Genomic DNA, 13,194 nt, shown 5'->3' with positions numbered 1-13,194 from the left:
CTGTGATCATGTGTGTGTTGGGGTTTCATCAGCACAGAAGCCCTTGCTGTCTCTTCTCCCCCTCTGATATCAGTGTGCGAGGTGCAGCCAAGGCTTGGGACACTGCAGATCAGAGGATGAATCCAATTCTTTGGGATGGGTTAGGAAATTGTCTCTTCTGAACGCAAACACATGAAAGAGCCTTTTAAAGTTGGAGATGGTTGATTTGGATAGACGTGAGATACCTTTGGCATGTTTTTCTGGGTTTCTGTAAGAAGAAATCCAGCCAGCACAAACAAGTGGCCTTTCTTGTTGCTAGATTAAAACATCCTGCACTGTGCCTTGTGGGTTTCACTGGTGACGGCAGCGTCCAATGGCTGAGTAACCTCCCAAATGATTTTCTGTGCTTTCCACGCAGGCAAATGGCACCTGGGGCACCATGGCCACCACCACCCCATCTTCCGTGGTAAGGACGTGGTGGAGATGAGATGAGTGCCCAGCGTTTGCTTGGCCCCCACTGACCCCCACCTTGCCTGCAGGGTTCGATTATTACTTCGGGATCCCCTACAGCCATGACATGGGCTGCACAGACACCCCTGGCTACAACGTGCCACCCTGCCCAAGCTGCCCACAGCACAGCGCAGCCACCAGGTACATCTCTGGGGGAGACACACCGTGCAGGGGGCAGTTTGAGTGCTGGGATTTGGGATTTGCAAGCTGCAGTCCGATGAACTGCTCCCTGCTATGGTCTCCCTCACGTTCCTTGCAGATGGCGTGGAGAGGTGAAGCATGGGGCCCTGGAGTGGTCTGGCTAGGCAGGGAGCAGTCTGTGCCATGGGGACATCAGCGTTGTCCCCTTTCTGCCACCCTTGGCAGTGCTATTCTACAAATCTGGGTGAACAGTGGGCTCTGTGCCCGCTCCCAGCCATCGCAGTCCTTGCTGCAGTGATGATAATGCAGTGATTTCTTCCTGCAGCCCCAGCAATAAAGACTGCTACACGGATGTAGCCCTTCCTCTCTTTGAGAACCTCACTATCATCCAGCAGCCTGTCAACCTCAGCAGCCTGGCGGAGCGGTACGTGGAGGCGGCAGCACGCTTCATCCGGCAGGCAAGGTGAGGGCACCACACACCAACCCCATCCCCATCCCTCTCCCCACACCAGATCTTGAAGCTGGCAAGCACTTTCTGCTCATGCTGTGGCAGCCAGAATTCACATGCCTAGAACTCACGTGGCAGTGCTGTGCTGCGTGAGCAGATCTGCGGAGATGGAGTCTCCAGGCTTTGTTTTCTGATGTTCTGGGTAAGGAAGGAGCTGCTCCGAGGTCCCACAGGGCTCCCATAGAAGTGTTTTGGCCTTCAGAGAATCACATGCAAAGGGATTTATAAATACAGTCTAACCGCAAAGGTCACGGCCTTTCATCCGGGGGCATCTTCATGGCTGGACGTGAACCAGCATCCAGGCTAGCAGTGAAGGGAAGCATCCATCCTCCTCAGTGCTGCTGTCCTTGTGGTGGTGTCACCCAGAGGTGACAGGGGACAGCTGCTGGGCAGCTGTGCTGGGAGGTGCAGGCAGCACCCAAATAAAGGCCTTGGGGTCACCACGTTTCGTGGATGACTTTCCCCTGCGGTGCAGGGAAGCATGGAGCCCAGGTTTGCTGCTCCCTGAGGAGCAAAGCACCTCCGGGAAACAGCGGCCCCCAAGCCCTGCCGAAGGGTTTCATAATGCTAATCCCTGTTATTCAAGGATTAGTAGCTGTGACTTTGCAAAATGCCTTTCTGCAGCTCTGTAAGAGGCCGTCTGAGGGACAGTGCCTGCTGCCTGGCACAGCTCAGGGCTGCTTGTGCAGGGGGGGCTTGGAAAAGGTCTGTGTGCTGCAGGGGGTAAAGAAATGGGGGAGGCAGAGAGAATAGTGCAAGGAAAGGGCTGTGTCAGGGATCTGGAGAAGTCTGGGCACTGTCTTGGGGTTATCTGCGTTTACAGAGAACAGGATTAAACAGGTGCCTGCCTTTCCTCTCCTTTGATGGTTTATTTCAGTTTTCCTCTGCCTGACTCACTCATTATGGGGCAACGAAAAGAACACAGGATTTGTCATCTTGCTGTTTTTTTAACCAGTCGTGTCAAGGTTGAGCAATTCAGTGAGATTTTGCTCTGGCCAGGACGCTTAGAGCACAACAAACACGGGAGCAAAAGCCAAGGACATTAAGTCTTAAGTTATTGATTAAATGTTTGCTCAGTTTTCAGGAGAGGGGCTGAGCTATGAAATGTAGATGCAAAAGGCGAGCAGGGCTCTCAGTGGGGTGCCAGGATAACGATCCTTGTGCACTGTTTTCCCCGTCTGAGAGTTCCCCTGGAGGTGCATGGGACAAACTCATGCTGGGGCTCTGAGCCTGAGCCAGAGTGGTACGGATAGAATGAGAAAACAGACCTGCCCCTTGAGAGCTGTAATCATAGGCTACACTGGAGCACTGCTGCTGATAAGAAGTGAAGGGGATGCTAAGCATTTTTGCGTTGTGGAGGAGGTTTCTGCTTGAAGCTGGGTGGCTCCTTGCAGGGTAGGGCTCAGGCAGGTTGCTGTGCTCTGCTTGGCTCACAGACAGCAGGCGATCACTGGGAGCTGAACCACGCTCCCCTGTTCCAGGGTGTCAGAAATCCCACAGGCAATGGTGGGATGTACAGAAAGAGGCAGTGCTTCGCAGTGCCAGTTGCAGAAATGTGCAGCCAGCCCCCTCTTGTTTCCTAAATCCTGGTGGTTTGCAGGGTGCTGAAAGGACTGAAATCCACGCAGGGTTCCGCCTCTGCGCAATGGGATGGCTGTTGTGGGAAGGGTGAGATTTCTTAGTTTGAGATCCCGAGGTGAGTGATGCGCAGGGGGCAAAGGAAGGAATTGCAGTTCGGTGGGATCCCGGCAGCCCCCATCTCTCTCTGGCCACAGCGGGGTTATGGGGCACCCACACCAGAACATCCCAGGGATCCAGCCCCTCCCCGCCATCCCACCCTTCCCTTCTGAGCTCCCTGAGGAAGAGCAGCCACACTGGAGGAGATAAATATAGCCATAAACAAGAAAACAGGACGTGTCCTCTGGTGATTTAAAAGCAAACAGCCGCCTTGCTGCCTCCCCTCTTGCATAAGGGGAGGAAGGGGAGCATCGATGCGGGGCATTCTGCCCATGGCTGATGTGCCGTAGGACGTGGGAGATGGAGGAAGGGACGAACTCATCCCGAATGTGGGTGCCCTGGGGAAGGTCAGCACCGGGGGGAGCAGGGGAGAGGAAGCAGCACTGGGGAGGTTTCAGTGGGGAAAGAGTGACTCACGGACAGTGAAGACGTGCTGTCCTGCCGCTTCCTCCCAGCACGGTGCTGGGGCAGGTGCTGCTCACCCAGTGTTGCCCAAGCAGTGATCTGGGAACATGTCTCACTTGCCTGGGGGCAGGCAGCCTCTGCTTTCATTCCCCACTGTGGTTCTTTGTGTTTTGGGGGCTGAGCGTCCTGCAGGGTGGCAGAGTTTGCCTGCATGAGCTATAGCAAGTTTGCTGCTCCTGCAAGGAAGGGCCATCGCATCACATCCCCTGCTCAGCTGTGACCCCCTGCACCTCACCCCAACCTCACTGAACTCTCCCCTTGTTTTTTCAGGGACAGCAGACGTCCCTTCTTCCTCTATCTGGCGCTGGCCCACATGCACGTGCCACTGCAGATTGCCCCACCACAGGACAGGGGTATCTATGGGGCTGCCCTGCGTGAGATGGATGCCCTGGTGGGACATCTCAAGCACCTGGCCGACAGCTGTGGGAAGGGCAGCACACTGCTGTGGTTCACAGGTAAAGCACTGCAACTGGCCGTGGTGGTGGGTGATGGCTGTGCACAACCCCAGTGGCACAAGGAGATGGGACTGGTGTTTTTCCGCAGTCCTTGATGTGCTTGACAGTCCTTGACAGGAGAATGGGTTGAACATGGGCTGTCACTGTGGGGATGTGGCTCCCATGCTGGCCCTATGGGCAGCAGCTCAGCCAGTACCCATCCTGCCACCCCTCCACCCCCCTCACGGGCATGGCCTGCCTAATTGAACCTCAAATCCACACTCATTAAGAAGCCCAAATCCACTGGCGCTGTGCAGCCTCCCTAATGAGGACACTTTGCTCCTGGCACAGGAACTGCTCTGCAGCTCATTAGTGCCCAGAGCTGGTGACAGCCACCTCTGTGCCCCGGCTTTGCTGGAGCCCCTTACCTGGAACCCCCAGAAGTGGGCCTCATCTCTTGGAAATAAGCCTTCAGGAACAAGAGCAGCTCTGCTGCCAGACCCTGCGCTGCTCCTGTTGGTGTAAGGCAGCACCCGGAGGACCACAAGGAGGTGTGGGGGCTGCTTGTCCTCTGCCACCCTGCAGAGTGGAGGTGCCCCTGCTTGCTGCTCATGGGGACATTTCCATCTCTTGCAGGTGACAACGGCCCTTGGATGCAGAAGTGTGAGCTAGCGGGACGCCTGGGGCCACTGCTGGGGGCCTGGCAGAGGGCACGAGGTGACCTCAAGGGGCTGGGGAGGCTTCCAGGGGGGGGTACACAGGACTGATGCCAGACAGCCCTGCTCTGCCTGCAGGCAGAAAGTGGGGAACGCTTCTCTCTCCTCAGCCTTTCCAGCAACTTCTTGTATTTCAAAGCAGATGTGGTGATCCATCTATTTCTCAGTTTCCCCCTAAAACTACAACCAGGTGGGAACTGTTGCCCCAAACCCTTGGCAAGCTGATGATCGGTGGCCGCTGCTTTCATCCCTTTGATGCAGCAGCTCCTGGGGTGCTTCAGCTCCTGGGATCTGCAGGTGATGGAGCATTCAGTTTCTGCCCTCCATCCACTCAGGTCTCAGTGCCCCTACACCCCCTGCCCGGCTCCCTGAAGCCCAGCCTAGCGGGAGTTGTATTTTCTTTCTAACTTCTTGTTTTGTTTTGTTTTTATTATTATTATTATTTCCTCCTTTTCCGGCCAAGCCATCTGGTTGGTGGGTTTCTTTCAGCCGGAGCGGCCAGAAACATGCATGAGTCAGGCATTTCCCACTTCTGCTTGTATTACGCACTGTAAATGCGGCGGGTTATGTTTCCCCGTTCGCTCGGGGTCAGTGCGGGAGGGGAGCAGCGGGGGGGACACGGAGGCAGCTCCGTTTTCTTTCCTCATCTGCTTCCTGACACCTACCCGGGGGAGGAAGCCGCTGCCGGTGCTGTGTGAGCACGGCTGTGAGGCTGGCAGCCGCTGGCTCCCCCCGCTCCCTTTTCCGGTTCCCAGGGTCCTTCCTTCGGGTGCTCCAACCCTGGGAAGAAATCGTAACCTTCATTTTCTTAGTAAACAAGCCCTGCCGACGACCTGGGTTTCTCTTGAGCAACCAATGGTCACAAGCTGGAGCAGATGGTACGGGCAATGCGGCGTTCGGGAACAAACCTACAAAAACACGGCCCCTTTCCAGCATCTCGCTGCCCGCATGCAGCCCTGCCAAAACAACCCTGCCCTGGGGAGCAGGGGATGCTGGAGGAGGGTGGGCTGCCCATAGCCACCAGCTGGCGGTCAGATAGCCTCCTCCTGGGCATCTCCCCCTCCCCACGCCGGGAAGGACAGAGAGGAAGGGGAGGAACTGTTGCTCAGGGTTATATACATTTCGCAGAGCTTGGCGTTTCCTTTTAGGGTCCAACCCAAATTCCAGGAATGTTTTCCACTTGCTTCGGTGCAGTTGGCCGTTGCACGCAGAGCACAGCAGACACAAGTGCTGGGCCCCCAGCTCCAAGTTGAAGGCAGAGCTTCCCTTCCCTCCCCAGAAGCGTCCTGCCCACCCGTAAAACCCAACCCCATCCCTTGTTCCCAAGAGCCCAGGAAGGGACACACTTGTCTTGGGATGATTATGTTCAGAGCCAAGTTTGGAGGTCTGCAGTCCCACTGAGGAATGGGGATGCAGTGATTTTTGTCCCTGCGTGGGAATGCTCAGCTCTGCGTTCCTGGAAAGCAGCCTCAGCATGGTTGCATTATCCCTCCTCCAGAGAAAAATCCTTGCTTGGGTCTGGGGTGCTGCAGCCCAGTTCAGTGCTGAATGTGGGAACATGAGCTCATACACGGGCAGTGCAGACTCCCAACCTGCTCCACAGCCTTACCAGGCAAGCTGCAGGGAAGCAGGGGCACAGCGTCTGTCCCAGGGCTGCTCTGGCTGTGGACAGACGGACAGGCTTGCTGCCCTGCTCCTGCTGCCCTCAGGCTGCTCACTGTGCAGCAAATCCCTTGAAACGTAGGTGCAATACTGTGAGGCTTATTTAATGCTTGTTATAATTGATATCATTTCCTTTGGGAGCTGAACACCCAGGAGGCATGGTGCACCTCAAAGCGCCGTGCCTGGCCGTGGGGTCCCGCAGCAGGAACATCCCCTGGCTGCTGCCTCTGCCAAAGGAAATGTCTGCGGGCACGCGCCGTTGCCATGTGCACACTGAAAGCAGGCAGACAAAGGGCAGCGTCCACTTGGGAGCTCTGTACAGTGAATGGGGCTGGGATGTTCCCTTCACCCCATGCCCAACCTCTTCCCCATGGCTGCTTGGGGCCCTTGGTGCTGCAGCAGAGGCAGCAGCTCCGTGGCATCCACCAGCAGCCCCATCATGCGGCTCAGCACATTTTTTTATTGCTCATCCCCACTTACATCCTCAGTCCCTCTCTGTGCTGCTCAGCCCTCAGCTGCAGGCAGGGCCTGGTGACTCTCCCACCTCTGTGCTTCCCAGATTTTGTGTCAAGGAAGCAAGGAAAAGGGTTAATTGGTCAGCAGGTGGGATTGCTGCAGGGTCAGCAGCGGGGATGTGTTTTTAATGAGACTGGGGACCACTGATGTGCTGTCAGGTACTGCACCCTGTGCACACACACGTGGGCACGGCTGGGAGCCCCCGGAACTAATCCCTGCATTCGTTACCTGCCCTAAGCCAGGAGGTGGATGGAAGTATTCAGTTCCATTTCTCATCACTTAACTGCTGGAGTAGATGTGAAACCAAAGGCAATGCCAAGCTGAGCCCCTTTCCCACCCTCTCCCTATTTCTTCTAATAACTCCTTCAGCTCTTCTCCCTCCCCTGACCCAGCTCCAACCACTGCCACCTTTGGGTGCTCTGTGTCCCAGGGCACTCCTGTTCCTCAAGCAGCTCTGGGTCAGAGGATCCCCGCCGCTTCACAGCTCCCATGCAGGGGATGCTGAGCACTCTGCTCTCTCTTGCAGGAGGCAGCCCTGCCAAGCAAACCACCTGGGAAGGAGGGCACCGGGTGCCAGCACTGGTGTACTGGCCTGGCCATGTCCCTGCTGAGCGGAGCAGCCGCGCCATGCTGAGGTAGGGATGGTTTGGGAAATGGGGTGGGCTGTGCCTGTGCCACAGCTCGCTGCACTTCGTGCTGTGGGTCTGCAAGGTCACGCTGCCACACGTGCTGACAGCCCCAGAGCCATGTGGTTATCTGGGTCCTGGCAGCACGGGGCCCTGGTTGGGCATTGCCTGCGTTGTGAGTGACGCCGCACTTTTGTCCTCTCCCCAAAGACTTTAATGCTTCAGCAAATAGGAGTTGAAAGCTCTTTTTGTGCGGCTGGTGGATCCGCGTTAGCAGCTGCGGGGCTCCGTGCTTCTCTTCCCCTCGGTGGCTGAGTGCCTCCCGATAATTAAAAGATGACGATGTTCTCTCTCTCCACCGAGAAGCAGGCTTAGGCTTTGTGGTTTGCAAATGGCTTAATGTGAAGGAGGGTGCGGTTGTGGGAAAGGCTGTCCGGAGGGACAGTGCTGGCAGTCACAGCAGCCCCGCTCCGAGGTAGTCCTGAGCTGCTCCTGCACATGGGTGAGAGCAGAGGGGACAGACATGGTGGGGATGGTGGCACTGCAGGGACTGGCACAGAGAAAGCAGTATGGCAGCAATGCTGCCACTCTCGTGGCAGCTCTCTTTGCAGTTCTTGCAGCACTTGCATCCCTCCTTGCAGCAAACAGCTCTGGGATTTCTGTAAGGCTGATGGTTGCAGGCATGCACTGGAGTTCTGATGCTTGCTGATTGATGAGTGCACTATCAGGCAAGCATGGGGTTCCACCTGCAAATCCCTCCCTGCGTGGGGAACTCCAGCCTTTGTCCCCCTGCACCAAACAGCCCTAGGGGACCCGGTTATCTCCCACTCCTTATCTCCTGCATTTCCCAGATCCAGTCCAGCAGGTTGGGCGGCTGTAAATGCAGACAGCTGCCAGCACCGGGCTATGCTGCACACACTGCTTGCTCACGCAGGGGCTCCACCATTCCCCAGGGGTTTCCTCAGCTCTTTATCATTATTACTTTGTACTCTTCTGAAGACAAAGCTGCGACGCTGGGTCCGTTTATGCCCACAGTTGGCTGCCGAGCTGTGCAGTTCCAGCCACGTGTGGTTGCTGTGCCAGTTGGCTGTGGTCACCTCGGTGCTGATGTCCCTGCACTGAGCCCCACTGCACCTCGGGGCTCCTCCAGGAAGCACAGCCCATCCTGCTTTTCACCACTGCTGACCCAGCTGCACAGCTTTGCTTATTCAGAAATGCCTACAGGGGAGCCTGCCTCCACCGTGGAAATTCAAAGCCAACAGCCCAGGGAGGTTTCGTAAAGTTCAGGCGTGTGATACAAACCAACTCAGGGCAGGGAGCTGCCAGCTGTGGGCTGGAGCTGTGCTGGCACCCAGCCGACCCGGCTGTGCAGCTGGAGCTGTGCGGCACGGTGGGGCTGTGGGGATCACTGCAATGGGACTCGGGGTTCCTGGGGACCTCAGCAGGGGTCCCATCCTAATGCTTCTGAGTTGAGCAGGTTCGTTCATCCTGTCCTGGAGAGAGGTGACCTCTGCTAGGCTGCTCGTGAGGCTGGGCAAGGGCAGGCATCACCTGCGTCCTCCTGCCCTGGGGTTAGGAAGTGCTGGCAGTGATCACAGCTTGACTTGGGAGAAAGCTCCCCAGCCCGGCCCTCCTTCTGCCCAGGGCTGTGTGGCATCACCTCTCTTCGTTACCTCCCTGCTGGGTGAGAGGAGGTGAGCGTGGCCGGCGGCTGGGGAGGCAGCAGCTGGAGCTGCATGGACTTGCACCCGCGCACCGCGCCCTGCACCACGCTGCTTCATCGGCTCTTCTTAATTATAGCTAATGGTGGGAGCCTCCTGCCATGCCCCACACCCTGCAGGGTGCTGAGGAAGTGGGTCAGTGGAGTGGCCAAGAAGTGAGCAGAGCGCAGTGCTCGGCGCTGGGAGGGACGGGGCTGCTGCTGCGAGTGCTGAGCTCAAGCTGGGGATTTGGGAGCCTGTCCATACCCATGGAGCCCTTGCTAAGTGCTGAAAAATGCCTTCTTTCATCCCAGTGTGTTGCTTGCACCTGTCTGACACTGTCCCAGTCCTTCTTGCTTTGCCCTTTTTGCGAGCTCTGATGGTTTCCAGGGGGGTTCAGGTGCTGATTTAGGGTAATTGCACATGGGATGGGTACAGACACATCACAGTGCCGGGGTTGCACCCAGTGGGTGCTGAGCACCGCAGCAGCAATGTGGGGCAGCCCCGTGCAGAGCTCAGTGTGATCCTGCAGGGATGCACTCCAGCTCTGCACAGTGGGGAGCCGAGGATTTTGGTGCCTCCTGGCTGCTCCGGCCGTCTCCACGAGAGCTGCATAGCCGGGGCTGCCTTTCAGCTCTCCTCAGCATTGTTTGTTCTTATTTGTCCTCTCCGTCTCTTAGCAGCTAAATTAAAACTCATTGAATGGGAGAAACAGGGGCCCTAAAGTCCTGGGCTGTTTGCTCTCTCTGCTCACGCAACAGCCTGTGTGCACTGGGCGAGGGGCCCTGCTCCTGCAGTGGGACTGCTGCTCCTGGGCTGCTCAGCTGGGGGATGCTGGGACTCAGAGCTCCTGGTAGGGTGCAGGGTGCACGGTGCAAGCATCACCCCAGCCGAGCCAACCGCCCAGGGAGCACAGCACTGCCGTGTGTCACTTGCCCAGGAGGGAGGTGTGCCTTGCAGCAGGACATGCCTTTGCTCGACTTGCTTGCCTTCCGTGTCAGCACTGGCAGTGAGAGGGCACCGGGTCACCCATGCAACCAAGATCCAGCCCTGAGAGATTTTTTGTGGCGGAGGCCCCTGAAAAGAGAGGATTATGGTGGAAATGCTGACAGGCATTTTGGTATAAGTGCACAAAATAGCACCGCTCTCATTTTCCATTCTGGCTGCTATGGCTCGTGCTGTGCGAGGCAAAAGCGAGACCACATTTTCCTGGGGCTGCGGGATCTGCTGGGATTGGCGTAAAAAGTCCCTGTGCTAGCACTTTCTGTGCTGGGTGACCCGGGGCCTTCCCCATGTGCCCGGGGGGACGACGTGGCGGGGGCTGCACCCTGCTCTGCTGTAGGGAAGCAGCCAGGGCCCCCCAAGCAAAGGATAGCGGGTGCAGGTGGGGCTGGGGGCTTTGCTCTGTGCTCTGATGGAACCTGCTTCTTTCCCCAGCACCCTGGACGTCTTCCCCACACTGGTGGCCCTGGCTGGAGCCACACTTCCCCCAAACAGGCGCTTTGATGGCATGGACATGTCCCCGGTTCTCTTTGGGCTGTCAGACGTGGGACACAAGGTAAGGAGAGCCCCATCCTGGGGATGTCCTCAGATCTAAAGGGGGGCTGCAAGAAGGAAAGGGACAGAATCTGTAGTGGAGTCTGTTGTGATGGGACAGGGGGAAATGGTTTCAAACTGGAGCGTCGTCCCTTCTGTGTCCCCATGGGCACAGCACGGCGCTGCTCCTTCCTGGTCACAAGAGGTGCACAGGCATGGGAAACAAAGGATCCCTGGGGCTCAGACCTCCTTCTATCTACTTTATTGATCTTGACAGATAGAGATGTAATTAAGCACTCCTTCTCTGAGCTCCTTGGCTCGGAAACGTGCCTGTTATTGATGTTTGAGAGGGGCAGGCAGCCCCGTGCCCTGCAGTTCTCTGCCCCTGCAACAATAGGAGCTGCTGACGGCTCCTTTAGGCATGAGAAATGCAGCTACCAGAACGAGAAGTACGGCAATATATTTTTCTCAGAATTTTACAAGTTTTTCACTGAACCGAATAAAAAGAAGTTTGGCTTTAAAGCAGACCCACAGATAGAGCCTGGTTTTGCTTTTCAACTCGGCTCTCCTGTGAGCACCACGAGCCTGCTCCCAGCAGGAATCTTGGATCTGCTAGCTGCGTCCATCAGGGTTTTGGTATTTAGCTCGTATTTATGGAACCCTCTACTGAACTGTGAGATAAACCGTGGGAGCGGATGGGACGTGGCTCAGGGATTAACCCTCTTCTCGCAGAGGCACAGCAGCGTGGGGCTGCCCTCACCAGCCCTTACTGCATACTTGGGACCTGGAGGCGATCCCCCAAACCCGGGCTGAGCCCCCAGCTGCTGCCCCGCTGCTCTCGGGGGTGTTGTGCTGCTGTCAGAGCCCTGCCTGTCCTAGCTGCTCTGTCCCAGGAGGGTTTGTCCCTGCCCAGCCCCGCAGACAAGTGCAGTGAGCATCTCCCCCTGCACCGCTCGTCTGCGCTCATCCCCTCGCGGCTCAGCAGCGGGAGCGCGGCGCTTTCATCTCTTAATGGCAAAACCACCTTTGATGTCGCAGGGTTTTCCTTGACACAAATCCTCCCAGAGCAGTTCCTCTTCTCGCCCGCCCGCTGGATCCACGCACGCTGCTGACAGCTGCTTTCCCACTCAGGCGGGTGGGGGCTGAGCTCGCGGTGCGGCCGTAACCTTGCTTGTGTCCCAGCCCGGCTCAGCGCCGGCACAACCTGTGACGGAGCTGGGCAGCAGCCAAGGCCCTGTTTTGAGCAAAGGCTATTTACAGTAAAAATAAACACATCACACGAAATGTATCAAGGGTACGAGTGTCACACAAATACGCTCTTTCCATTAGTGTAATGTAGAGGGCTGTGCTCCTCCTCCCCACGCACGGCTCACTTGTGAAAACAGCCCGGAGCTCTACGTGCGGATGGAGGGTTTTCTGGGGAGAGGGTTTGTCTTTCTTCTTCCTATTTCTTCTTTTTGTTTTTAATAACAAAGTCACCTGGCTGCAAACCTTGGGAATGTTTCCTGAAAGGGCTCAGCTGAAGCAAACTCTTTATGTGTGCAGTCAGTCCTCATGGGTTTTCTTAGTGCTGGGGCTCCAGGAGGCAGCTCGTGAGCAAGCTTGCTGTTTGTTTCGGTGCTCTGCAGCCATACAGCACCATCCAGCCCATGCTGCTCAAGTTAAAGGGGACAAGCAAAGCTGAGCTGTAAAGCTGGAAGCGGACAGATAGGTTCAGTTCTTGATAGTTTGGCTTCAGGCACCCTAAAATAATGCTGATTTCTGCTTTGGAGCCACCTGCTTCTTCCAGAGGGGTGCCAATGTGAGCGGGTGGCAGTACGGATTTCCTCCTTGCAGCAGACATACACCACACCACCTCCTCAGCTCAGATTTTTTTTTTTCTCCATAAAATATCGTTTTAAAACTAAATTTCAGATGGCATTTTTGCCTCTCATGCCTTGCAACTGAGGGCAGTAGAGGAAACTGAGAGCCATGGGAAGTTCCCCCCAAATCGTGGCCCTGCTGGGGGTGCCGGGCAGAGCAATCGGTGCCGCCGGACACCTGCTAGGTCATTACAGTGCTGATCAGCTGCGAACACTGTTACTAAACTTGGCACCGCAGCTGCCTACAACTTCGGCAGATGTTTCTAATTTTTAGCACAGTGGAAATTTCTTGAATCACTTTTAAATTCAATTCCCAGGGAGGAAACCTCTGGTGACTCATCATTCAGCGAAGCCATTGGCTTTGCTGCAGATCTGATCAGAGGGACGCGCACCGTCCAGCTCACTTGTCTCCTCACTGCCATGTGCCAAGGCATCAAGTGTCCTAAATACCAAAGAGCAGAGACTCGACCCACCCCTCCCTCCTTCCCTTCTTCCTCACCCTGACTCCATTTGCGGGCACAGCAGGCAGAACTCGGGTTGAAGCTGCAGCTCCTGGGCTGAGCGGTGCCTCTAAATGTGTGCTTTTATTGGGAAGGTGACCCCGTGCTGGGAGATCTTGGGACAGAGCAGGTTTTGTCTGCAGTGGGCTGTGTTGTGTTCTTCCTTCAGATGCTGCTTCACCCCAACAGCGGGGCAGCAGGGAAGGACGGGGCGGTCGAGGCGCTGCGGCTGGCTCAGTACAAGGCGTTCTACACCACAGGTAGGGCAGCTGCTTTACAGAGCCTAAAGTCAGGACAACAAC

The 13,194-nt window shown here is 56.5% G+C and overlaps 1 protein-coding gene across 5 annotated transcripts in view; it reads left to right on the top strand.

Annotated features, from left to right (window-relative positions):
- Positions 1-13,194, top strand: part of ARSG (arylsulfatase G) — a 39,472-nt gene that overhangs the window by 24,608 nt on the left and 1,670 nt on the right. For all 5 annotated transcript variants that reach the window (XM_042865210.1, XM_042865215.1, XM_042865211.1 and 2 more), the window contains 8 exons: positions 398-445; positions 519-630; positions 956-1,093; positions 3,611-3,795; positions 4,411-4,491; positions 7,195-7,303; positions 10,432-10,552; positions 13,062-13,152. In XM_042865210.1, coding sequence (XP_042721144.1) covers positions 398-445; positions 519-630; positions 956-1,093; positions 3,611-3,795; positions 4,411-4,491; positions 7,195-7,303; positions 10,432-10,552; positions 13,062-13,152 — 885 coding nt within the window. The remainder of the gene's footprint in view (positions 1-397; positions 446-518; positions 631-955; positions 1,094-3,610; positions 3,796-4,410; positions 4,492-7,194; positions 7,304-10,431; positions 10,553-13,061; positions 13,153-13,194) is intronic.

The sequence above is a fragment of the Lagopus leucura genome, unplaced genomic scaffold (assembly GCF_019238085.1).
Source record: "Lagopus leucura isolate 7727_CA_CO unplaced genomic scaffold, USGS_WTPT01 Super-Scaffold_797, whole genome shotgun sequence".
In the NCBI taxonomy this organism is placed as follows: domain Eukaryota; kingdom Metazoa; phylum Chordata; class Aves; order Galliformes; family Phasianidae; genus Lagopus; species Lagopus leucura.
The sequence above is the reverse complement of the archived record's forward strand: the minus strand, read 5'-3'. Positions and strand labels throughout refer to the sequence as shown.